Source organism: Gambusia affinis, linkage group LG10, assembly GCF_019740435.1.
Source record: "Gambusia affinis linkage group LG10, SWU_Gaff_1.0, whole genome shotgun sequence".
Lineage (NCBI taxonomy): Eukaryota > Metazoa > Chordata > Actinopteri > Cyprinodontiformes > Poeciliidae > Gambusia > Gambusia affinis.
The window spans coordinates 16,423,073-16,450,423 of NC_057877.1; the positions used below are offsets into that span (position 1 = coordinate 16,423,073).

General features: G+C 36.9%; 1 protein-coding gene across 39 annotated transcripts in view; it reads right to left on the reverse strand.

Annotated features, from left to right (window-relative positions):
* Positions 1-27,351, reverse strand: part of adgrl2a (adhesion G protein-coupled receptor L2a) — a 123,129-nt gene that overhangs the window by 39,918 nt on the left and 55,860 nt on the right. For 28 of the 39 annotated variants that reach the window (XM_044129548.1, XM_044129541.1, XM_044129565.1 and 25 more), the window contains exons 5-6: positions 15,934-15,948; positions 14,019-14,819 (exon numbers count right to left, since the gene is read on the reverse strand). In XM_044129548.1, the coding sequence (XP_043985483.1) occupies positions 14,019-14,819; positions 15,934-15,948 (816 nt within the window). The remainder of the gene's footprint in view (positions 1-14,018; positions 14,820-15,933; positions 15,949-27,351) is intronic. The other 11 variants (XM_044129549.1, XM_044129567.1, XM_044129547.1 and 8 more) reach the window with 1 other exon arrangement.

A 27,351-nucleotide genomic window follows, 5' to 3' on the forward strand; every position in this document is an offset into this window, starting at 1 on the left:
GCAAAACCAATATGTCTTAGACTAGAGGAAAAAAAAAATGGAAATAGTGCATGTCATAACATCAGCCACTAAGGAAAACTAAGAGGAAGTATTTTATGAGATTCACTGGAGCAGAGTGAGTAAGTCTGTATTTACTTTTTATAGAAGGCAAATATAAGAACGTTTTATAGATGAAATGTTGATACCTTCCTGATATGAATCCATTCCACATCAACAAATGCTAAACAAAACCATATTCCCCTGTCAAAGATATTTGTTGGGTGAATTTAAAAAGGATAAGCTCCATCAATCAAAGGAGGTCTGACTGGAATGTGGTGTGCATACTGAATCTAATCGTGTTTGAGCACTTTGATTTCCTCCATTAGGCTGCCTGTAGAGCATGCAGAGAAAGTGAAGAGGTGCTGTTACACTGCTTGAGTTGAACACAGTCGTTCTCAGTAGTACCACGCAGCAGCAATGAAAATATGGATGAGAGAGAGCCACAGTAAGAGAAAGACAGCTGGGATTCACAGGCATATCTAGGACGAGGGTAAATGAAAGGGGTTTGTGTGAAGAAAAATAAAATAAAAAAATACAGGTACGCAGAGGCAAAGGATGATGACAGAAAAATTCAGAAACAATGCAGCCTTGCTCACTAAGGAATGGACAGTTTCTGTCTTCATGTGGTTTGCAGGAGAAGCAACCAGACCCCAGGCGACAACACTCCCATATCTGTTGCCTCCATTGGATAATGGGTCTCGCTGATAGCAACCCCCAATCTTCTACCAATGCACACACACCCTCCCCTATTACTATCACCATGGGCCCCACGGTGTGGATGAAAGGCTTCAGCACAGTTGAGCTGAAGGGAAGTCGCCTTTGAGGCTCTCGGCTACCTGTGGCGAATTAGGCTCTATTGACCAGAGGAGACGACTCTGTGTGCTCCCTCCTGTTGTGGGCTCGAGAACCACACAAACACAAGCAGGAGAATGTGAAGTTGTACACAGATGCCTTGTGGTTTTGACTGCAAGTGGCAGGTGGATTTGCCTCGCTGACTTTACCTCACCCTCCCTGTCTTTTTGTTCCTCCTCCCTTACCTGCGTCTTTTTTTCTCAACACAGAAATGCTCAGCCATAAAGCCTGTCACAGTGACTGAGAGACAACCTGTCCTTAGCGTCCTTTCGGCACCAGCATTTTGCTGGCTGGGAAAAATACTTGTTTCTGCGACACACTTAAACCCCTTCTGTGCTCTAACTCTTTGTTTTTATAACTCACAGCGGTAAAAGCAACAGCAATCCACAATAAATCTAACTTTCGCAACATTTTCACCTAAATTTGAGCACTTTTATATCTAGAATGTGTCAGCAGAGCATATACAGTAAGTTAATATTCCTTCTTTTAAAACATCTGGATTGGAGTTGTTTGGCAAACCTCCAGATAATCTTCAAGAATCTGTGAGGACCTTTAAAGGTTTCCTGTTTCCAAAGTATGAAAGATAAGATCTCAGACTCCATGGGTTATGGGGTGTTGGGATTTACAACGCCGACAGAAATAAAACGAAAATGAACCGCTGTATGTAGGAATGATTTAAGATAAAGAGCTCACAGCTAGAGCCAATAAATCAGAGAGGCATCTACTGTAACCCAAGTGCATTCCTACTGCATGTCAGCTAACAACTGTATCCTGTCTACTCCCTCATTCAACAAGGCTGCTTGTTGTGATTGAGGGTGAGGGAATGATGGGTTTTGCTGGTTTGTTAAGAACTTGAATAAATAAAGATTTTAAAAGTTTTTTTTTTTTTTTGTCTCTACCTGCAATCAGCATTGGAAATGAAGAGATATTGTTTGGGTAAGTTAACAAGTAGCTAAAAACTCTAGCACTAGAAATCCTGAAAATTAACATTAGAATTGTGTAAAGCAGCATGAACGTCATCGGATGAGGTTTGTAAAGGCCTTAAAAATGTTTTAACACATATAATTTGAAGCAAAAATCAACCCGTATAAGATCTTTCCATTTAAGATACAAATTTAAAACTGTGTGCCACAGTTTTAAAGAGATTTATGTCACAACGTTCCCAAACTTTAAAGCTTTCTTACTGAGACGTTCGCGATGCAATACAGATTAAGAGTTGCCCCCTTTTCCACTTGCTGCTGAGCACTGCAAATCACCTGGAAGAAAAAAAGGTTCCTACCCTTTTTCTATACTATAATGATTTACAATAAAAACAAAGTCAGCTGTCTGGAGAAATTTCTGGTAGCAAAAAAAGCAGGCAAGTCATGTCCGCAACACCTGAAGGAGAGCCAAAAACCACTCTTTACTTAACGCTGTTGTAACACTACAGCTTGTAAGCATGCAACAGCTTGTCTGAGTAATTAATCAGCTAATAGTAGCTTACTATGCAATAGTAATATTCTGCATATACTTGAAAATATGCTGATAGGTCAGTATTTGCTTTAAATACTGACCTATTACTAATAATATTATACTATGTATAGGCCAGTGTTTAAGGTAGTAAAAATATTTAGATTTCTTAATGACTAATGGTGGGAAAATAAAGAAACCAGATAGACAAATTGGGGCAGTAGCTGCAGTGGTAGAGAAATAGGTGAGTTAAAAACCAAAGCTCTTGAGCTTCCCAGTCTGTGTTCCAGATCTAGACTTTGGTTTTTAGTCTTTTATTGTGACTAAAAGATTGAAATGCCAGGAACAACTGGCTGAAATGAGTTTCCATTGGAGGGTGACCAGACGTAGCATTAGAGTGAGGAGTTCAATAGAAAACGTAGTCAGTTGAAGCGTACTTGCATCTGATCAGATTTCCTCCAGAATTCCTTGTACGTTTTCCCTCCTTGACCCGTTTCCCCACAAATTACAATTTTAAGAATGTATAACTTAAAAACTAACAGAATGTAATAATTAAGTCTATGAATTAAAATAACACTATAGATAAGATTCTTGTAATATTTGCATTTCTATTGTAAGTTTTAATTTTTTAGCCTTACAGGAATAATTGTTGCATTTCTATTTCAAATCAAAACTTGTAAAAAATTCCTACTGGTGTATCTCTATTAATAAGTTAAAAAGGCTCTGCATTGCAAAGACTGTTTATATAGGTTCACACCACAGCTGAAAACAGCTGCTCTATAAAGAACCTCATTAATGAGGAATAATACGAGGCGGACATATTAGATGAAAGGGCTACTATAATCCCGTTGGTGAGGTTTTCATGTCATGTTTACGATGCAACATAATCCTCTTTCCTGTGTGAAAAAGAGGCTAATGTGAATGTAGGCTATACTACCCACTGAGATTTGCACATGAACAATGCAAGCCTCTCGGACCACTGCTTTTACCATGCATGTGGTGTTGTTAGCTTGCATTTCTGCCAAAAGCACAATAACCTTATTACCTTTATGCTACAGCTTGGTTCGGTTTAATCCAGTGAAAGCAGGAAGGAAGTACCTAAGATAAAAAGAAAAGACCAATCCACTCAGAGCTGTTCAAGTAGATATGTTTATAAGTAGATCCTATGACGGATAGCTATTGATCTTTAAGCAATGCTGCAGAGGACTTTTTTGTCTGATTCATAACATCTTGCCTTCTACTGGGGCGTTAGACGTCTGACACCGCCAGATGCATTCCCTGTACAATATTCCTTTGATGACAACAAAAGAAGAGTTTCACTGTTTGGACTATATGTAGCAAAAAACAGGACAGGATTCTTGATTATTATATCTCTGCTGCGCTCTGCCCAAGGGAAAGCTTCAATTAGCTGTCACAGAGTGTGAGTGCATAGACAGATATTCTCCAAAGTACAGCCAATAGTCAGGACAGGCTTATTCATAACCTCTTTGTGTGATTCGATGCCCACACACTGTTTCACTTGGTGGTTTTGTTATTACCGCTGGGGTTTACAGGTCTGGGATCAATGACAGAAAATAAGATTGGAATCAAAAAGAAGAGTGTGGCTCATCAAGTGTTGTCAGAGAATATGCATACATGTGCAGCGAGAATGTCAATGCACACAGACACCCTCACATACTCACAATCCCCATGCTTTCATGGAGACTAGATGAGACTTTACCAGGATTGAGTACTCATGTCAGAGTGACAAATGGAAAACGACAGCATGTGTGTCTGTTATATTATGTCTAATAGCTTTACTGACTCTGGTTGGTTGTTCATCAGCGTAATTTCTCTGGCACATTACCAGGTGTCGTTATCTTTTGACAGAGGAGGAACTCGGAAATGAACGCACATGAGAAAAAAGTTAATAGAAACTTTCCATATTTTTTCTTACTTTCCCTATTTTCTGTGTTCTTGCAGAATAATTTGGTGGTGATATTAGGTGGATTTTCATACAAAAAAAAAAAAATCTCTCTCTCTGTTTAAGAGAGGTAGTCTGCAAATCTTCTGCGCCAAGGTAAAACACCTGTACTTTTCAACACATAGATGTGTTAGAAAAAACAACAGCAGACCTTGCTAGCAGTTTTTAGCAAGCCAGTGGGTCATCTGACAGTGCAGGACTGTGATCTACCTCTCAAATGTGCTTAGGCAACAAAATAATATGAATTACACATTAAGAAACAGTTTCAACTCTTATGGTCAACCAGTGATAAATGTTTTTAAAGTTAGGGAGTGCACCTGTGCTTAGGTTGACAGGAACAAACTTCAGTGTGGATGGATGTATTTTCTGTACAAGTGAAGTGTTTAAAATAAAGGAAGAGAAAGCAAAGAGATGTAGTACACCGTTTAAAAGGAAATCTTATTTCCTATTACAAAATAGCAATTCAGAGAGACAAAAACACTTACGGCACATAACAGGAAGGCTGAATAAAGATTTAATCTTTGGAATATCCGATATCTGTTATGGAACATTTTGTATATATATTATTGTTTTAATATTGTTTCTTTAGAATATTACAGTAAAGAAACTGATCTAAAGCTTCTGGAATATACACATGAAAACTGCAGTTTCAGTAATGCTACCTGGGCTAATCATACTAATCATTACTTAAAAAATGGAGATTAAAAGCACGTTACAAAATTTTGTTCATTTAAAAAATAAAAAAAATGAAGGAGTAATAAAAATGCTTAAATCATTCAACAAAAATTATAGGTTAACAAAAATAAAGTCTTGATTATCCTTAAAGAAGTGTAAATAACATGGCATAAGTTAATGAAACATCTCTGTTTCAAATATGTCCTTTCTGGATGCAGCCAAATGCATCCACGTTCATATGGAAATAGAGCTGTTACTGACTATGAAACAGTGTGATGAGTTACATAAGGTTGTGATGCATTTGATATCTACCAATAATAAGAAAAATACACACAAAGGAAATTGGATTACACATCTTTCACTCTGAATTGCATGTGTAGCTGTGAAAGGGAACAATGCGTATGATTGCTGGTGTATCAGCAATAAATATGAAGAAAGTTGAGAAAAAAATTCACATAATTTCCCAGGAGCCGTTTTCTTGTAAAGTGTGTTCAGTACACATCCATGTCTTAGGAAACAAAACCTAATAGCTAGATTATGTTATTTACTGCTGCCTCGAACATTTCGCTCTCTGACAGTGCCAGTGCTTGGATTAATATGGACAGAAGGAAGGCAGTGCACTCCACTTATACTCACGCAACTGCAAACATGTACACATTTATATACAGCACTACAGACAAAATAACACCAAAGTCAAGGAAACAGACTCAGCAGCTGTCAGAGTACTTTTTTTTTTATCTCCTTCCAGTTTTCTGTAACTGTACGTGCCTCAAATTTCAAGCATTAACTCAAAGTGTGCCAAGCAGACTAAAAATGTAATGCAGTGCATGATGGAGGTTGGTCATTCAGCCACAGATGTAGAAATAAGACCTCAGACTCAGGCATACATCTGAGGGGCTGGAAAATGCATAAGCATGTTTGCACACACCAGCATAGCTGTGTAGAACAAAAAAACCCACACAAATCCACATATGCACAGATTAGAGAAACACAGACTCCCAGAGACACAATAATCAGACTGTGTGAAATAAATCTCCTCAAAGGCGTGTGTCAGGCAGTGATGGGGGACCATTGTGATGTCTGAGTAATAATTCTTTTAATACGCCTTGTTTCACAGTCTGACTGTAATCAAACAAGGACTGGATCCCCTTGGCTATAAGGCTCAGCGTAACCATAATCACTACCTCTCTCTCCCTCGCTCCACTTTTATGTAAAGCGACGCTTTATGACGTTTTAAATCATAATCCCAGGTTTGCTGGTGCTTGAATGCTTGTATGTTGTCAGTGGGTATCATTTAACAGCACTCTGTACAGCAGTTTAACTTCAGCCATTGACGCATTTCAAGGGGAGAGATTACAAGCAGCTTGAGCTTTTGATAAAACATCTTGTTTCAGGTGTGTTCGGGAAAGCAGTGTGAAATGGCCTTTCCCGTCTGGCACTGCCTATTGTCCATAATGTTTTATGCTGGAGAAGAACCAAAGATTATATTTCAGGTCATGGACTGAGGTTAAGTACTGAAAGCAAGGGCTGGTATGAAGGTCTAACTTTGTGCACAGAGTTAGACTTTGTGCGAAAATAATGTACTGCCATATTGACAAAACAATATAAAACAACAACTAACTGCTTTTCCAACTAGTTTTAAAAGAGTGCTACTCTCTTTAGAGTGATGGATGGCACTACTTAAGTGACCAGACTAAACATTGAATGTCAGTGTTTTTAGCTGCCTTCTCTATACAGATGGAGTAAACTTGGCTTAGTTGACCACTTACTATTTCCTGTCATTAAAAGGACTTTAAATCAGAAACAGGAAAAAAAAAATGTGGTTTTGAAATTGTAACTGTTAAAAACGTGGTATGAAATGACAATGGTCACCAGTTGATGCCAGACAGCAAACTGAATGGTTACCACTATGTGGCATCAGTTTATAGTCTGTGGTAATATCACAAATCAATTGTAACACAGAATCTGACTTAATCAGAATAAGTAAACGAAGGTTATAAAGCTAAACAGAAGTCATGATAATTGCACATTAAGATCTGTAACATCTTGAAAACAAACTTCACAGTTGTACCAATTGTGCTTTTGAAAACAAACAAACTTCACTCAAAGAGTTCCTTTACATTTTTAAAAATCTGGAAAAAGCACTAAGCAGCCAAAGAACAACACCTTTGGTAGACAAGGCCATAACAAAGTTGAGTCCTATGAGCTCCTACGCCGTTACACCATTATGACAAGGGATAAGTTTTAAACGCATCTAATTCTCTGTTGTCTGTTTGGTTTTCAGTTTGAGAATTTCCACTGTTATTTTTTGTCAGCTTGTTTTAAAAAGCTTGATTAATAAAAAAAAAAAAACTAAACAAAACAAAAAAAAAAACATTTGCTGGTAATTTCTGGTAAAGTTTTGTATAAAGGTGTTAAAGACCGACCAAAAATCTGGTAAAAATGACTCAAGTAAAACTTATCAACATCTCAGCAAATTGAGCAGAAATTCCAAGACTTATGGAGAACTTTGTTCAATAGGACAAAATTCAGCACGAAAATGTGTTTTGCAACCAAATGTGCTGCTACTCCTCCCTGTTAGCTCATTGGCTGCTGAGGCTCAACTATCTATCTATCTAGACTTATGTTATGCTATTACTGCACAATATTAAGAAAACATGACTATCTGTGTTATTGCTCAATATTAGAACGGCAGTATAAGCAGCAATTAACCCATATTCACTTCAGTACTCTTTTTCCATCACCACAATGCCCTCAGCGCTCTTACAGAGTTTTAGTGTCACCAGGATTAATGCTAGAAGTGAGCATAAAAGACAGTGCCAAGACAAAGTCAAGCAGATTGTTGCAGTGTGGAAAATTTGAATGTCTGACTCCCCTAAAACATTATAGCCCACCAAATATTTCCATGTTCCACAAATTGATATTGCTTTGATGACCGTGATACATTGCGCAGTTGTTTGTTAGACTATTTTCCCAAAGACAAGCTTGAGGGTGTAACAATTAGCAAACACAGAAAATCTAGAATTAATGATAATAAAAAATGACAAAATGTTGTCATACATTATAATATACAGCAAAATGACTGATTAGGTTTGTTGGCATGTGCAGTCAATTAAGATTAATGTCATTCTGACAGTAGATTAGGTCAAGGAGTAAGAATTTGCACTCAATTTGGAAGCTAAAGAGATTTTTCTTATCAGAATTACTGAGTCAATCTAAAAGGCTTCCCTTTAAGGAAAGGGGAAAGTAGAAAAATCACTGTCTTTCTAGTTTTGAAAAAATAAATCCTTGCAAGACATAAAGCTACTGAAGCACTTGAAACATTATTTCTGAACGTCAAAAGTATGCAGTGTGATCCCTGATCTTCGTGTGCGTGATGAGCATCCTTGTCCTGTTTTTGTATTTATAGTTTCCCAGGAGGCAGAGCTCTGGATTTACTTAAATCCAGTCATTTAGAGTGAACCGCTCCCACCAGGCTTTATTTGAGTAGTCTAGCCATGGTCTTATCCTGAGTTCAGGAGAAATAGAAATTTGTATGTTTTACTCGTGGCCATGTCTCATAGCAGATCATGGCGGCACAAAGATCAAAGTGAGACAGAGAGAAAATAACTGTTCTGACAAATAAGTAGAAAGTAAACGAAAACTAAAATCTGATCACAGTGGCGAGACAATGGCAGAGGGAAATAGATGGAAGTAGACAGAGAGAAACCATAACATGAAAAATAAGACAGGAGGACAGGCAAACAAAAACAAAAAGGGTGATTTTCCACACCGATAACCTCTCCTTTCACACCGCTGTGTCCACTTGGGCAGCTGACGGGAGCCTAGGGAGAAGGAGGGATTGTTGCTCAGGCAAACAAACAAATTGGCTGTTTTTAACACGTCCTGGACCTTGGCGCCGTACAACTGGTGACTGTGTCATAGAAACAAGTCATTGCCATTTCCCTGAGCACATAAAATGGCTGTATAAGCTATATGTTGAATTTTATTTTACAAAACACATAAAGATGGTTTTCACCCAGTGGTGTGTAGACTAAGGCTATGAAACCATGTGTTTCAGTATTGCCAATTATGTTTCTGGAAAGAATAAATGATTGGCAACAGATGGATCTATAAACTATGAGTTAAAAAACAACAACGGATGAATTAAGAAGTGAAGTGCTTTCCATCTTGGCCATTGTTGTAATAGTTATTTTTGGAAACTCAGCATATTGACACTAACATACAACTAGAACTACAACAACCATATCTTAACAACAGTTTCTGTGTAGATGACGCTTTCTTAACATGCCCTATCAGGTTCTTATTAAAAGGTTGGTTGTTCATTTCACTCTCAATTACTGCAATCTATGTGGAAAGTGGTTATTATAAAAGACAGTAACACAACAAAACTTACACCATCTGAACTAACCACTGGAAAACCAATTAAAGTGTTACTGTAGAAGACATCCTATTTTCAGGATAAATACATACGTGAGATTATTGTGATAGGGCTAAATGAAGCACTTAGATAACACTTGCTAAGAGAGGACTGGTTGCCATGACAGCAGACATTGGCGTTCATGTCAATGCGCTCCTGAATAACAACTGTGCAAAGGTATATTGTTATCCATGTCTGCAGCTGCCATTTGTGCTCCACTCTTTGATCTGTGATAACACTGCTAGCTTTTGTGTCCCCTTAAAGTGTCACTGATACAATAAAAACACTTGCAGGAGACTATAAATGCAGTGTCAATGTGTCCATCTGTTGTAACTGGGTCAAACCTCAGAACCAACTTTTGACGTAATCAGGGTAAGTCAAACTGTAAACAAATAAGGTTGAGTACAAAGAAGCGGAGGACGTTGTGAACGATTTCACCAAAGAGTTGAGCAGTTTCGATGAAATGGAAGTGAGAAAGGGTGAAATGGCTGAAATGTATGAAATGGAAGTACAGGCTTTGAAGAGGCAAAAAGTTTGGAGCTGGCATAGAATCAGAAAAAAATAAATAAATAAATCTGTGTACACTCATGTTTATGTTTGTCCCAATTTCAAATAGTGGTTGCTTTATTCCTTTAAAATTTCCATCTATCTGACTGACTTTCCTTATTGCTGCTCTAAATATTTGCATGCGCAAGTTAACCTCTATGGAAGCACCAGAAAAGACAGGAATAAATCATTGTGCAGCTTATTAGAGACCTGTGTATTCATCAGACTGTATGAGGTAAGCTCTCTAGGGTGAGTGCTAATGCATACAAGTCACACACAGTTATACCAGCTGAGCATTTTTGCCTTGTAAAACATTTTCCATACATTGCAAATACGGGGCATCTTCTTGACCACATGCAGAGGTCTAAAGTTAATTGCCAAGTCACGCCAGTGAACTGTACCCAATAATGTCTAACAAATTGAATCATTTTCATTCTTAAAATCTCTTATAGCCCAGGATTCATTTGAAGTTGCAGCAGAGTTCAAAAGGGTATCCATATGTATTGATGTTTTAACAGTTCGTATTTTTGTGTGGGTCTTAATTGCAGCATAACTGAGCCGTTGTATAGTGGTGATTTTGCTACAAGTAAAAAACTTTTGTGTCCCAGTAAAAAATCTAGCAAAAGTTTTGTATACATGTTTGGTTAAAAACTGCTTTAATATTCTTTAATATGTGACATCAGAATAGACTTTCTTTTCAATATAAAAATATAATGAGTTTTCCTGGGGATACCTCATTTAAATCAATTTAATCATGTCATTTGTAATATTCAATGTTGGACAATTTTCTTTTATGAGCCCCGATATGCAAAGAAGAAAACTTGCAGTTAAATGAGCAGATTATGGGGCTGCTGCTTCAAGCCAAGAGTGAGACTTGCTGACCCATTTAATGTCTACTTCCAGTGAAGCCGCGTTTTGGATGTGACCCCATCTATTCCTCCATAATCCTACAAGAGATGATCTTGTCTCTAGGCGGGCAAAATTATCAGAGGTGACAAGAACTCAACTGTTTGTCACACAGTGCTTAAGCATCACTTTGAGGTTTTGCTTTAAATGTCAAGCCAAATCAAACGGGTTAGATGTTTGTGCACTTGAGAAATATTGGGGCAGTGCAAGTAGAAGCTGCCTGACAAATTCTGCGTCAGCTGATTTTATCCAAAGAATGCCCCAATAAGTTACCCTCTCTGCATGCTGCGAAATTCTTTTTTGAAGATAAATCTAATTCTTGCATATATAACAGCTCTTCTACAGCTTGAAAAAAAGCACACTTATTTGACTTGCTAAGGTTTGAGTGAGTCCTGAGATCATCCCAGCAGTTATAATTTTGAAGTAAGGTACCTACATAGACAGTCATGTCTATGTACCTACATAGACAAAGGTATATTGTACATACATGAGTTCTACTAAGATGAGTTCAAAAATTATAAATTAATCTTTAAAATGTTTTGGATTACATCTTAGATCCTGTAGATTTCACTTCAATTTGTTTTCAAAGTTATGCACTCTTTTTACCCTAAATTGCTCAAACACATTGTGCTTTTTGATAGCTTGTTTTAGCGCCAAGTGAGGCAGTCAAACGAGCATCAAGATATTAAAGAGAGGGCGTCCAGTGACAGCAAGAAAAAAGTGCCATCATTTATGTGTCAACATCAGCCATGTGGGAGGACAAGTTTATTGACAACTTGATGATCATCCTGGACCATTCTGGCTCACTCTCATCGACTTCAGCTCAACATACATTAGTCAGCAGCAGGGCCAGACTCAGGTCTCATTTGTCAAGAAGAGAGAGCAAAGTCCTTGTTGACATTAAAATAAAAATGTGTGCCCCTAGGAGCACATATGCTGTGTCAGCTAGAGTTTGCAAAGCTTCCAAGCATACTCAACAGCAAGAGAAGATGGAGTTATTACAATTGTTGGGAAGTCTAACTGTGTGTTTAAGTGAGTTTCCCCACTTTGCAGACAAAACACTGAACTATACCAGACCCATTTAAAACATATGATTCTGCTCTCGGGGATCTACATCAGTTCAACAATAAACCGATCAATTGAGCATAAAGCCTGCTTGACATAGCTCAATTCTTATCAGCAAGGCTAAAAAACAAAGACTCTTTCTTAACTTCTCCTGGATTATTTCACAGCTAGTAAACAATAAATTTCTTCCAAAACATGAACCACAAACTTTAAGCACTGCATGATTATGAAGTGGGTGAAAAAAGACAGATGTTTTCAATTTTATTTAAATATATATATATATTTGAAAAGTTTGGCAGGTACACTGTGTGTATCCTGCACTACCCAGGTGATGATAAATGTTTTCCAGAACCGGCTTTTGCTACAATTATACCAACAAATCTCTTGGCCATCTGTCTACAAGCTTTTAAGATCATATGTTTGCATATTTTTATTTGTAAGATAGCTCAAGTATAGTTAGATGGGCTGGATATTGTCTATGAAAGGCAATTTCCAGGTCTTACCATTAACCTCTGTCTAAGTTTGAAGACTTTTGTGAATTTCAGTGGGCTTTCCTTTACTATTAGCTCAAAGGATGTTTCCATTATTGTTTTGTTCCCATTGATGTTTCCAGATTTCATGCCCCCACAGTGGAAAAGAAACATAGCTGCCACAATGAAAATAGTTTTTTTCAGAGCGATGTGTAGTGTAGTTTCTTTGCAGAGAAGGTCAACATTTTTTTTTTCTCCTGACAGTAAATGTGCTCATAAGCAATACAATATGATTCAATGAAGTCTGTTTCTCTAACGTGACAAAATATATAAAAATGATATTAACACTTTCCCAAAGCACTGTAAACTGATTATTGTATGGTAAAAAGGTTAGTGATGTTCAAGATTTACTTCCAGAAACCTTGAAGCACACCATAAATTTTCTAGCATAAGCATGTAAAACAGTTGCTTATTCATAATCTAAAATAAGGGTATAAATTTGATCCATATTATTCTTATAAAATTATTTAACATTACTTGTAAAATGCAAATAGTGAATTCAGTTCTGTCATATTTGCTGTGGAGGAACATCAAACATTCAGAGGCGGAATAATAACACTTCTAGCTGTGGCAGTGGATTCCTGGCATATTACTTATTACTTCTTCTTTGAAAACTGGACTTTATTCTTTGTCACAGTAAAGCCTGCCTCTTACTGGCCATACTGAAGCTGTTCCACTGACTGAACCCAATTTAGCAGCGTTAGCCCACAACCTATCACCACCAAAGTGGACGAGCAAACATATTAATAAATATCGAGCTCCCTGATAATCTGTGGAAAAATTCCTTGACCTCTGTGGCTCATCACTAAATGTGTTGGGTATTTCTTGGGCTTAAGATTCTGGGTGAGAAGGGGATTAGGATAATTGCTGTTATTATATTCTCAGTGCAAGGGCTATCACAGGTCTGGGATAGCCACTTCTCTGCTCTTGACAACTAAATTAAAAACATGTACAGCTGATGTGACCCTGGATGATTGATCCTTCTCCCTCGTGTCTAACATCTCTTTCCTAGGCGGGAGCTTAAATCCTTACACTCCTGTCTCAGAGGGTGATATGTTTTTTCCTCTTTTTAATGGCCAACAGAGATTTGGAATTTCAACATTACTTGGGGAAGGATCTCACCTTGCCCTTGGCCAGACTTTACACCTGTCCTGGTATGCATGTTTCCAGAATTGCAGACATACTGTAGCTCAGCTTCTACCTGTCTCACTCACTCTTAAAAATGGACACGCTAGCAGTGGTCCCCCGAGCTTTAGTATCTGGTGCTCTGGGAATACAGCGATGGTAAACCTCTCCAAATCCCCTGGATGCTGATCCTCCATGATAAGGTAACTTGCTTCAAGGTGTTGTTTATCACTTCAGACAGCCTCAAGATGCTTTCCTACTCAGAGCTTTCCTGAACATATCTTTGACATATAGGGTTCTAAATTAAAAATCAGTCAGTTATGGCACCTGATGGTATATATGGAATACCAAAGGTTCATCAAATGCACTTGTTAGGAATTTAAACTTTTCTGCAATCATGTTTACATATAGTGTCTGTAGAAGATGTGTATGCGAAGCTAGTTCTTACCATGTGCTGGGTCAGGTGGGCCAAACTCCAGGTTGTACCTCAGGACGTAAAAGTTATCCCACACATAGAGCTGGTTATCTCTGGGATTATAATCCACAGCTGCAATGTACTGGTACTGATTGGGAAAGTGGATATCAACAAATTCCCCATGATTCTGTTTGGTGTTATAAATGTAATCTATCAGACTTTTGCTGACCTCGCTTTCATTGTCTTCATAGGTGGAGCGCACAACGTACAATACTCCACAAACCATGAAGGCATTGGAGGCTGAGCGCTTATCATACGCAGTTTCCCAGGTAGCCTCAAACCGAAGTGTGTACGGGTTCAATTGACTGATAACCATCATGCCATTGTTCTGCTCAGTGGCGTAGATCACCCAAAGCCCGTTCTCGTCTACCGCCAGGTCGATGTCTGTTTTGCCTCCCCACTTGTAGGGGGACGTGTCGTGGTAGTTGGCGTTATTGATAATGGCCTCGCCACTTTTGATGCGAGTCCTCAGGTCAAACTTCACAATATTGCGCGTGCGCTCCTTGTTGAAAAACACGGCCCCGTCGTAGACCACAAATCCAGTCCCGTCCACCCGGTGAGGCAGCTTGTAGGTGATGGTCTGCCGGGCGTTTTGGACGTCATCCAGGGAGGAATATTCGATTAATGTGTCTGTCCTATATGGAGTCCAGGGCATGAAGTAGATTTTGTCGCCAGCTTGAAGAGGGTCTTTGCACCAGGCCCCAGCTTGTTGCTCCACCTCAAACCGAAAGGAAGGGTCACCGACAGCTTTCAGAGTCCCAGGACAAAGAAAAACTAGCAATGGGAGAAGAGTAAAATGAGAAACAGGTACAGGTTAAAAGGTGAAACATGAAACTTGAATTTATAATCACAACATGTTCTCTGGCATCAATTTCTTTTACATAATTTCTAATAAAAGTTTGAACAAATCTTTATGGGCATTCTGCACAATTACTATAACAATTTTAGTCAGGTGCACAAAAAGAAAACGAAATACAAAAGTTATCAAGCAAATTATTAACTTGTAATATAAAGTTTGAAACATTAAAGGTTGGCCTCAAATATTTACTGCTGACTAGAACATAAAAAGGGAAGGGGGTCGAATAGAAATATAATCTAATAAAAAGCTGGTCCTGTAAACAACAACAAAACTAAAGAAAACTAAACAAAAGAAGTCACTTGGCAATAGATGGTAGAGGTTATGACAGAGCAGGAGTCAGCCGAGTCTGCAAAAGTATGTGTGTGTGTGTATGTGTGTGTAGGGGTGTACTTGGACTGTCCTCGAGTACAACACTCCATTACACCAGAAATGCTTGTCTTTACAAAGTGGTGCAGATATCACAATCATTACATTTTAAGGTACTTTAACTAAGGGTTTGTTGAGGTGTTTTGGTTGTTGCTTTGAGGTATAAGAGGCATAAGAATCAAGAGACAAAAGAGAAGCAAGTGGTCAAGATGAAAGTAATGTTGGAGGAAGAGTGAGAAGGGGGAGCTTGGAGAAAAAGGGGACAGTAGAATGCAATAGCTTGAAAAGAGGCCCAAGAAACACTGTTACCATAGCATGCTATGGGAAGGGGTTTGGAAGCCAGGCAATATGAGATTCTGCTGAGTAGCAAAAGCACACAGGGAGAATGAGAAGAGGATGTCCCTAAAGACTGCAGCCAATACACCCCCATTTACATCTTTTGGGCTGCATGTGTGCCATTTCATTTATGGCCAGCCTCACTACTTCCCTTACAGCTCTTCTCTGGCCATTAACATTACAGCTGGAGAAAGGGGGAGAGGGGCGGGGAATTCTGAAAAGAAACATCTGCAATGTGTTTGTAGAGGCCACCATGAGAAAATAGGTAATTTACAACCAGATGCCACAAAACAAGGAGCTAGGGTTTTGATCATGTCTGTTATTTACCTTTTTGCTCCACTTCTATTTTAAGCGTTGGAAGAGAGAATGAAAGGGGTGCAAGGGGAAAAAAGAGATTAATATGAATTAACTGTCATTGCTATGATTACATATGCAGCAACATGTTATGAGACATGGAAATAGATGGGTACACCTATTAGAAGCAGGAAAGTTGTGAGAAAGATGGCACACAGCTGTCAAAGCCCTGTTTGTAAAAAAAGAGGTTAGACTCACAAACAAAAATGGTCTGATCACAGTTGGTGTGTTTGTGAACAGTTGTCAGATTGGTTTATTGTGGTGGATGGATTTTAACAAAACTAGATTCCTCGTATTAGTTTTGTGCTGTCCTTGATGTCAACTTCCATTTTGCTTCTACATATAACATAATATATTTCAGTAAAACTACTCAAGAGAAACAGTGTTGAACACAACAAAAGCTGTCTCTCTTTCAGCACGAAAGAGGGCAAAAGCAAACTTCATTGGTTTGCACCAATGAATGCAACAGATTTTCAAGGTAAGTTGTTGGAAGGCCAAACTGAAGTAGAACCGTACTTCTGTTCCTTTAATCCACCCACCACCACAAACCACAAAAAGTAGTTCTTTATTATTTAGTTGTTTTTCTTGTACAAAGATGGGTGACAAATCAAAGTAAAAAAAAAATAAAAATAATAATAAAAATAAATAAATAACAGAACAACTGACTGAAGCAACATACAGAGGCAGATGGATTAAGGAGTTAACAATCAATTATGCTTTAAAACATTTATACAAATGGCAAACCATATCGGCAGTCTCAAATTTGGTAAAGAGATGTAGGAAGGAAAATATCTAAAAGAAATAAAAATTTTGTTGCTAATGTACCTTGCAGTGTTTTCATCTAATGTTTTTATATGTTTATGTAAAATGCACAAAACACAGAGCTTAATTTTGAACTAAAATGGAAAAGATGTATGGGTTTCAAGATTTTTCACAAATAAAAAGCCTGATCTACATTTAAAATCTCCCCCTTTAGTCTGATACCACTAAATAAAATACATCTCTGCTAATTGCCTCCTTAAGTCTAGAGTCTCCCTGTGTGCCATTTAATTTTTGTGTTCAGATAGCTGATTTATGAAGGCCTTAGAAGTTGGTTAGAGAACAACAATGAACAAACAGCATCATGAAAACCAAGGGACACAGCAGACAAGTTAAAGTTAGACTTAAAGCAATATCTCAAGTTTCGAACATGCAATGAGATGGCCATATACCTAAATTGACAAGTTGGGTAAGGAGAGAATTAGTCAAAGAACCAAAAAGACAACTTTGGAGAAACTGCAAAAGTCCAAACAGCTCAGGTGGAAGAATCTGTCGACGGGACAACTATTAGTCACTCTCTCCACAAATTTGGTCCTTGTGGAAGAGTGCCAAGAGGCAGGACATGATTTAAAAAAAGCCACGAAAAGTCCAGTTATTAGTTTGCATCAAACCATGAAGGGGACACACCAAGAAGTGCTTTGGTCAGGTAAAACACAAAATAAGATCCATCCAACTTGCAAAGTGCTACATGGAGTGAACATTATTCCCCTTAAGATCCCTTTCCCAAGGTAAATGGTCGGCTGCATCTTGAAGGGGAAAGCTTTTCTTCAGCAGATACAAGGAAGCTGACAAAAGATATGAAAATGGATGGACTCTGCAAAGTACTTGGGGGACTAAATCCAAATGCCTGTCTCACTCGTTTTCCTTTCGCTTCAGTTGTTCACTACCCTGTTGTATTGTTAAAATTCAAGGGTTTTGAAAAATTTTCCAAGGCCCCATAATGCACAGATTCTGACTCACTGTGAAGTTTTGTAGGTCCTTCAGTAAAGATAATTCTCAAACTGATTATTAGCAAATTATATCAACAAATATTGCTAGGCTGCATAAAGGCTGTCAAATATAAAAGTAATGGAAGTGTCATCACTCTATGTAGTATGGAAACCGCATCATCATCATCAAAAAAAAGGAACAAAAATACTGCCCATTTCTCAATGGCAATCATAGTACATTCAATAGATATTCAACACTGATAACTGAAAGGGACAAACACTTTTGGTGCAAAAAGTAATCTCTCAAGTTTTTTGGGGGGAAAAAGAAAAAAACGAATTGCTCAGACACTATAATCTTGTTTGTGTAGATATTGTGTACTAGAAACAAAATGTCTAAACTGTACAAAGGGTCATTAAAACTGGCCAAAAATAATAACTGGAAGTACATTCAGTCATATGGTTTATGATAACAGATTGTGTTTTTCTAATCTGGTTTTATGGCTGGTAATTGGGATTTGCGTTGCTGTTAAGAAGCAATTTTTAGTCAAGGTGCAGCGCACTAAAATAATACCATTCAAAGACTCTTACTTGACATAATTATCATGCCTAATAAGTTGTTAATGTTAATTTTGCTACTTTTTTTGAAAATTAAGACTGTAAAGACAATGAGAGTAAAACAAAATGAGATGAAAGAGCCGTACAAAAATGTAAGCACAATTACAAGGTTAATTTCACAATTTTTTCCCCAAATGATTTCTTTCTTAATCCAAGGTTTTTAACAAAAATATACCAAGATCGAGAGTGTTTACTTTCTTCATAAAAAGATAAGAGAATCTTTAATGAAAAAAAATACACAAACTACCTAAATCAGATTAATGCCTCCAAGCACTATGTCATCTAATGAAATATGGTTTATTCAGACTTGTCCAGTCAATGCCTGAGGGACTTAAGCTGTGCATTAGGTGCTTTATGACTTAAGACTTTATCAAGGCACTTGGGTTTTCCTTTAATTTGTCACCCATCTGTAATGACTTGACAAAAATGTCTTTAATAATAAAACCATCTATAACTACATAAAGAACAGATGAGAAATCACATAAATTATTTGAACAAATCACATAAATACTGCATGCAAAACTAGAACTTTTCCCTATGACAAAGTTCACAAGATAAGTAATGTTTGACTTTTTTTATTTTTGCACTGATTTCAAAAATTATCAGTGAGGGAAATTAATGGAAATAGAAAAATAAGAAAAAAAAACCCAGAGATCTTAGTTAGCAGATGTGTTAAGTGTTAGTAATATATGGCAAAAACTTAATAATATTTTAATAGAAGAGACTCAAAAATCATAAGTGATGAAAAGTACACGCTGTATAAAATGACTAAAAACTAAAATGTTTTTGGCAATGTTGAACATTAAGTCATACAAAACATTTCCTGTTTTAGGTCAGCTAGGATTACTAAAGGATTGCTCTTTATTAAATAGAAGAATAATGAGATTTTTATTGTATTTTTTATTTTATTTTTTTTTTACTTATCGTCTTCAGATTCAGAGGTTTAAATGCATAGAATTGACTTTAATAATTAATAACTAGGGTAAAATATTTTCGGTCTCTTTCCATAGGCTCCTCACCATGGCTTATTGGAATTATAGTCCATTTCTGTACTGACTTGCAGGCCACCTTGTTCATGCACAACTTTTTAGCTTTGTATACCTGTAACTAAAATCAGGGCTTTATGATGGCCTGTCCAAAGCACAGACTTTGTTCTTCACAGAGAACTTGGCAGTACGATTAGGGTAATTGTCAATTTGGGAGACCAAGCTTCAAATGTCTGGGTTATGTCTTGAGTCTTTGAGCCAATATTTCTACAAAATCTTTCCAACAGTCCCTTCTGTGGTTTGTTTGCTACAACCTGATGCTACCAGTCCTCTCAATTTTTTCTCTCTAAATGCAATGATAGTTATTATTGCCAAGCAGATTTATTTTCCATCAGGCCACAAAGCATACCTTTAAAAATTATGGTATTTTTCCCTGTATGCATTTGAAGATTGTAATTTGGCTTTTTATGTTGTTTTGTATGGTCTTCTTCACTTGGTGACCGTTTAGCCTCTATCAGTACAGGACACATTTAAGTGTGAATAATTATACTGTCTTACCCAGCTTCTGACTCTGTCCAACATTTTCACAGGGTCTTTTGCTTTTTTGTTCTGGGGTTGATACTAACATTTAAAAAGAAAAAAAAAAGATTTTCATCTCTGGACAAACACCCATCTCCTCCTTGAAAGATATAATAGCTGAACATTTCCATGCTATTTACACCGGTGTGTGTGTTTTTTTTTTTTTGTTTGTTTTCTATTGAACGGGAAAAAAAAAAAAAAAAAAAAAAAAAGCATCTGTACTTCTAAATATAAAATATTTACAAATTCTGAAAAAAATCTCATTATTTTGACATTTTTGAAATAAATAGCATTAGTAATTATAACTAAATTAAAACAGGAAAAGCTTAGTCAAATATTATTGCCTATAAAAAAAACAAAAAAAAAAAACAGCTGTATGTCAGTCACCATAATTCAATGACATTGAATAGTCATGAGGATAACAATCATCTTGTACTAAAACATTTTCATTTAACATGGGTGGTGTCGCAAAATATAGTTTTATTATATTGGTAATTATAATAAAATGATAATATTTTCCCAGCTCTGGAGGCATCTCCCTATCCCAGAAAAATAATCCTCTTTCAAAATAAAAAGTGCTTTGGGACAGATAAAAACAACCCAACAGGGAATGTAAAAATGTTGATCCTACTTCTTTAGAGTCTGTGTATCTGTGGAATGCTAAGGAACAAGTCTGAACCACTGACACAGCAACATACAACACACAGAAACGTAAGGAAAGACAGGAAGGAAATAAAGACTCAACATTTACTCTGTAACATGAGGAAGGTTATTCAAAAGATATGTGTGAAATATTTCCCAGATTAAACTGAAGCCTAGGTTAGACAACGGATAGCTAAAGAAGGTTCAGTCTAAAATAACTTTTAGACTTGGAATGAGATGAAAGAGCTACATTTTGATATAAAACAGTGGAAGAGGGAAAAAAATACATTGTACGTGATATATATTGTCCTTTTTTTGATAGAATAAATTATGATAAATTTAAAGGATTACTATTTTAGTTATTGTAAAAAAAATTACACTCTTCTAACAAGTAGGAAATTGTATAATAAGCAATGTCATTGGTGACAGAAAATGACTCGGAATTAATGAAAAAATAATTTCAGTGTTGATGTGTTTCTGCTGGGGTTACGAGGTAAGATAAACCCAGATAATTAGTGGTCTATCTACTTATGGCCAAAAAAGTAAAAATAATTTTTTTCAACAAAGTTTTATTGAAAAAGTTGCTTTTGGCCAACATGTGTTCTTTTGGCAGTACAGCTACTCAGTTATAGTTTGTTAGTGACTTTAACCATCTCTTTACCTTCCAAAACTTTATATGCTACAATGAATAGAAGCAACAACTATATTATAGGCATGGGGAACTTCGAGTTCTTCTTAATATGCATATTGCATGGAATGGAACTACTATTGTATTTGCAATGTATTGAGCCACTCTTATTACTAGACCCTAAAACATGGAAAAGAATTTTACTACACACAACTGAACTCCAACAAAAAACAAGACTACGTTATATTTACATCATTTGACCAAAAACAGTGAGAGGCAATAAAGCAAGTTAATAGTTTCTGCTCTGTTTGAAATTATAAGGCAGCTAAAGCATATAATCAAACACGCCATCGGCAAAACTCTCCGCTAACAATAACAGCTTTTGTTTTGATATCTTGTTGGTTTGTAGCCAACAATGTAAATTCCAATAATCGAAATCTAAATAATGATTTCAGAGAAGTATCTGTCTGCGCTTTTTGTTGAGCGGGTTTTGGTTGTCTATCAACTGTTGGTTTTTGTTATGCTTGCTTAAAAGGGATCAACATGCACATAAATCAGTTTTTCACCTTAAATAATATAATTTCTCCTTAGATTAGGAACATAGTTTTTTCAAAAATTATCTGTCAGAAATGCTTGTGTCTGACCTAGGCTTCAGTTACAAAAAAAATGGAACCTTGAGATGCATAACGGTCCATAAATAAATGCACTCCATTCTGCAGAAGAAATTCAAGTGTGTTGTATCAAACTAAGGGATCAAATAGACAGGCAGGCAAGCAACTTAACGACAGTTGTCTGAAGCATCCACAGTTACAAAAAAGTAGGAGTAAAATTAAAGACACATAGCTGGACAGAGAAACATGGTCGAGGAAAATCTGGAAAGAAAATAACACATGAAGGAAGATCTGATGAGGTTAATAAAATGTAAAAATAGAAAGAACAATCAGTGTGATCCGAAATTGGAGAGCAAGGAGAGTAAGTCAGATACCCAAGAAGTTCCTGCAGACTGCACAGGGGGAAGGGAAGACAGTCAGTTTCATATAGCAACAGAACAAACACAAACACATCTCAAAGCACATTAACCCAAAGACACTACACTGTTCCCAGTGGATATTACACACTATTTCTTTAGTATTCCAAATTGAAATGTCTTGACTACTTATGGTCACTTTTAAACATCTTTTGGTGTTGCATTTTGTTGTGATTTAACTTTAGCTACGCAAGTGATTAAATTAAATCAGAACATAATTTAAATCATACAAAAAAAATTAAAATTAGGTGAACTGGGAGACTAAACAAAAATATTTAACAGAGACAAACAGTCATGCTGTCAATCACTTGTGTCAATCACTGTCACATTTAGCTACTTATAGCTTTAGAAGCATTAGTAATCAAACATATTGATGATGATCAATATGTTGTGCTTTCCAACACAGCTCTACCAGACTACAAGGTAGAACATGGGTGCACATCAGTAAATTTGAGAATGTCAAAGTTTAAGTTAGTTTTGCAATTCACTTCATAAAGTGAAACTCCTGTATCATACCCAGAGTGACTTATTTCAAAGGTCTAGCTTGGTTAACTGATGATAATGCCATGTTGCTACAATGCAAAATAACAGTTTTGTAATATTACATAAGACCAACAAAAAGGCCAGCAGGCCATCACTAACACCCTCTCTAAGGTGGGTAAACCACAAAAGGTATCTGCTACAGATGGCTGTTTAGAGAGAGCTTTATTGAAGTCTTATCATTGACAAGTTCAGAGGAAGGAAAACTGTTATAAAACAAGGTGCATGGGTCTTCCAGACAATTGTGCAGCAAGACCCATTCATGAATTTGGGGGAGAATCAGAAGTCATGGACTGTAGAGGTAGTCGACACATCAAGAGCATCAAGAGGCAATGAAAGAGGCACTTTATTGAGAAATCAGGGTTAGAAAGTCTGTAGGATGACCATTGAAGGGACTTAATCCAAATTACTTCAGCGTCTGCTACGTTTCCAACATAAAAAAATTATTTGTGGAGACAAATATGCTGTAGTGTTGGTACACAATTTAATGAAGTCCAAAGTCAGCACAGCTGTCTACTGGTAAAATTTTAGGGAACTTTTAGCAAAAAGAGCACATGCTTCCCCCTGCTGACAACTTTATAGAGATGTCTAAATCTTCTTCAGCAGCACATTTTACCCATCATCACTGCTAAAGGCACCAATGCCTGGTTTAATGACCACTGCATCAAAGGGCTTGACTAACCAGCAAACTGGCTCAACTACAACTCAATGCCGTAGAGCATTCACAGAGTATTGTCAAGTAGAAGATGAGAGACATCAGATGCAACAATTCAGACAAGCTGGTGGTTGCTCTTAAAGCCATTCTGGACCTCCTTAATACCTCAGCAATACCATAAGCTGATTACCACCAGTCCTACCCACACTGATGTGGTAATTCATGCAAAGAATCTCAAACTAGATATTGAGAGCATATTGTACAGCACATGGATATACTTTTCAGTTGGATGGCATTTCAGCTTTAAAAATCCTTCATTCTTGGTCTTATGTAAAATTCAAACTGTGTGAAAGATAGAATTTTGTTTTTCATCAACGCTTAGTCACACTTGAAAATCGTCCCTCTGTGTGTAACACTATAATAAATAGATATTTTGTTAACAACTTTCTTAATTATGACATGCACCTGTAGAAGAGGCAAAAGCACATTGCAAAGAGGATTAATCATAAAAATCATCACAGATTTTGTGTTGCCTTCTTCAAGCAAATACTGAACCCAATTGAGCAGGTGACACTGCGCCAAGTGAAAGCAAAAATTTACATCCTCTGTTGGGAGTATGAAAATGACATTGCTAATGGCCGTTTGTGGCAAGGACCAAATTCTTACACTAAAAGGACCAAAATAGTGGAAATGCAGTCAACTTGCGAATGAGTAAAAGTACAAATTTACTTGTGTGATTATATAAAGGCTTAAATAACAGGATGCTCAAATAAAATGTGCTACGTTGGTGGGGAAGCAGATTTTGATGTGTAGTAGTTACTGGTCAAAATGAGGACACTGTCTTTGCTCCCCATGTAGATCAGCTTAATGAGGATTTAATACCCTCTCTTGCAAAACATCTTGTGTCCTGGCAAATCCAGGAGGGCCTAAGCCCTTGGACCACTGAAATGTTTTTAATCACAAATCTTGGTATTTGGCATTTGATCTTTTTCATCTGAAAACTAGAAAACTGTAGCGGGGGCTTTGCCATCCTGTCTGAAAGCTGCTGTAAGAGTTTGCTATGGTGAGGAAAAGTTAATCTTCCCCTGTGATTGCTTCTCTCTGCATTAGTCTGACTACAAACCGATGTGTTGAATATTGATTATATTTCACGGAAAGAGACAGAGGATTGGTAAGAGGAAAGCAACAAAACAAGGAAGTCTACCAAACAAATCAAAAGCTATCATGGTTTACAGAGGGGCTTGAATGGGAAAAGCTGGACTGGACTCGGGTTTGTCTGCACTAGACTGGGAGAACACTAAAAACTTACCAGGGCAGTTGTGATAGGATACATTCTGTGCTCTTGATCCTATTCTGGTTGGACATGGACCTTGAGAAGCAAAAAGATATGGCTACAGACGTGCATGATTGGAATTTCTGAGAATGACGTGAGGACCTGTATGTGTTTTACTAATCCACCTTATTCCTGCAAGGGGTACAGGTCATGTTGACCATTCATCATTTTCATACATATGAGGTTTAGGCCATTTGGTTTCTTTTAAAGATGTGAAATGGTGTCATCTATTGTTGGACGTTTCGTGCTGACCATTCCTCAATAGTTTCTTACACACTTTAACATATAAGTATTTCAAAGTCAGAAATGTTGTATTGCTGTAAGGGCCTATATTTAAATGATTCCAATAAGTAAAATCTATATGGGATTGAGCATCTTTTCCATTCTACAGGTCAATTAGCCTAAATAGATCACAGTGAAAACAAGCTTACAGATTATTATTAACGATTCAATTAAATAACATGAGATTTAAGCACTTTTATATTTAAATTGACATAATTCCTGAAAAAAAAGTACAAGTAAATGACACAATCCATTGTGGTTTTACGTGAACATAGTTGTTAGCTCACAGTTACAAAATGGAGGTGGGAAGGGACAAAAAAAGCAACAAGTAGGTACAAAATTGGGATAGGAAATGGTGAAGAGGCAAATTGACCTGGAACATCCTGGCAGTGTTATTGTAGGATTGATTCTGGACGAAATTACTAGAGAAACAGAGAAAGTTACAGTAAAGCGCCCTGGTTGTGGAAGCTGACAGTATGTTGTGAGCTGTAAGGTTGAGGAAACTGGTTGCAGTTTCACTAATTATCTTTTTTTATTGTTTTCCATTTTTACACACTTGCGGTTGTCCCTGTGAAGATACAGTACTTGTTGCTGTTTGCCTTTAACTACACAAAACTTAACTTATGCACCAATAATATGGTGTTGAACATGCAACAAAAGTAAAATGGAGTTGGTTCTGTAATCGGATGTCTGGTTTTTACCAGCTACCAATAAACAAGGAATCAAGAAGGATGGTGCTGAAGAATGTACATTTACAGCAACCATCCAAATTCCCTGATATCTGCTCATTCAAATGAAAAGTCCACAAAAGGAAATTGTCATGTTGTGGTTGGTTGCAACCTACAACAAGACAAGAAACTTCAGTTCCTTAAAAGGAATAACAGTACAACAACTAACGAGATTTTTACATATAAGAAACAACATGTAATGCTATTTTGGGCTTTTATAATATGGATTCACTCTATGATCATTGCAATGTACTGAAATATGGAATTAATGTGCTATCAGCAGATTTAAGCACATGGAAACTAACAGATCAATGTAGAATTCAATTATATCAGCAGCTGTTTGGTTACAATATTGGTCAGCTCTTGCGAGAAAGGAACTAACGGCACTGTAAAATTCTGACAATGACAAAAAACACAAGCCTGGTGGCATGTGGCTTTAAGGTACTGGCTGAACTCTACTTCTGTTTAGAGAAACACACAGGTTTGCCTAACCTCCTTCAACAAAAATGATCAGCTTCATTATTGTGCAAGCAGTGATGTGTATCAGGTTTTTAAATTGTTAATTAGTAATGATGTACACAAAGCAGCTAAGTATGTTAAAACATGTAATCAAACAATTTCTTCTGGCCATCCTCCAAATCTTTGATAGATGAAGGGACTGGTATGGGGATAGTATACTATTTGATATTTAAAAAATTGATGTTCCCACATATTTTTGTTTTTTATTACACGCTGGTACTGATGCCAAGCAAAGCGTCATGAGTTATAGGAATAAGGTGGATTAAACAGAACATGAAAGAATTAAATGACCTGGAGTGAAAGTTTAATCAACACACTACAGCAATCTTGACTATTTCCTCAGAGTAAGACAAAAGAAAAAAAAAAACCACAATCATAACAGTGGGTGTACATGAGTGCACCTTGAGGCTAATCCTTTTATTAAGGTCGGGGCTAAAACAGCAAGAGATGAGATCAATACTTCACCTAATGATAAAGGCAAGAGAGAAAAAAAAAACAAAAAGGAAAAACACAAGCACCTTCATGTTGAATGTTTGTGCTACTAGATCCGTCTCTGTTCAATAGTTTTAACTTAAATGGCCATTATTGTGTATTCCACCTTTAATTATATGTCCTCGGAACCACAGAGAGGTTAACCTTTAAGTTGTAATGAGTTTTAGCATCTACTTATGTTTGAGAGTGCAATCTCATCCAGTATTAGGTGGAACAAGCGGGAAGAAATACATATAATAATCACTGTAGGAAAGATGTAATGAAGAGGAAGCACAGTCCAAAAAACATGCATAATTTATAATCACTGTTCTTTAATCTGCGTTAAGCCTGAAACACATGTAAAGACATAAAAGTAGAAAATACTATAAGAACTCCAAAAGGCTATCTTCCCATCTCTCTTGACTCTAATTATGCCAGTTCTACCTGATGGCGATTCATCTAAATCTTTGTCATTAATCAGTTTGCAAAGGTTAAAAGGGGGAATTTCTGCACAAATTGCAAATGAACATGGAAGCCTAAAGGACAAAGGGGAATTTTAATACAAAGTGGGAGCTAAAGATTGTTTGGGAGCTGAATGGCGATGAATATTTTAGCATCAGAGCAGCAGACAAAATGCT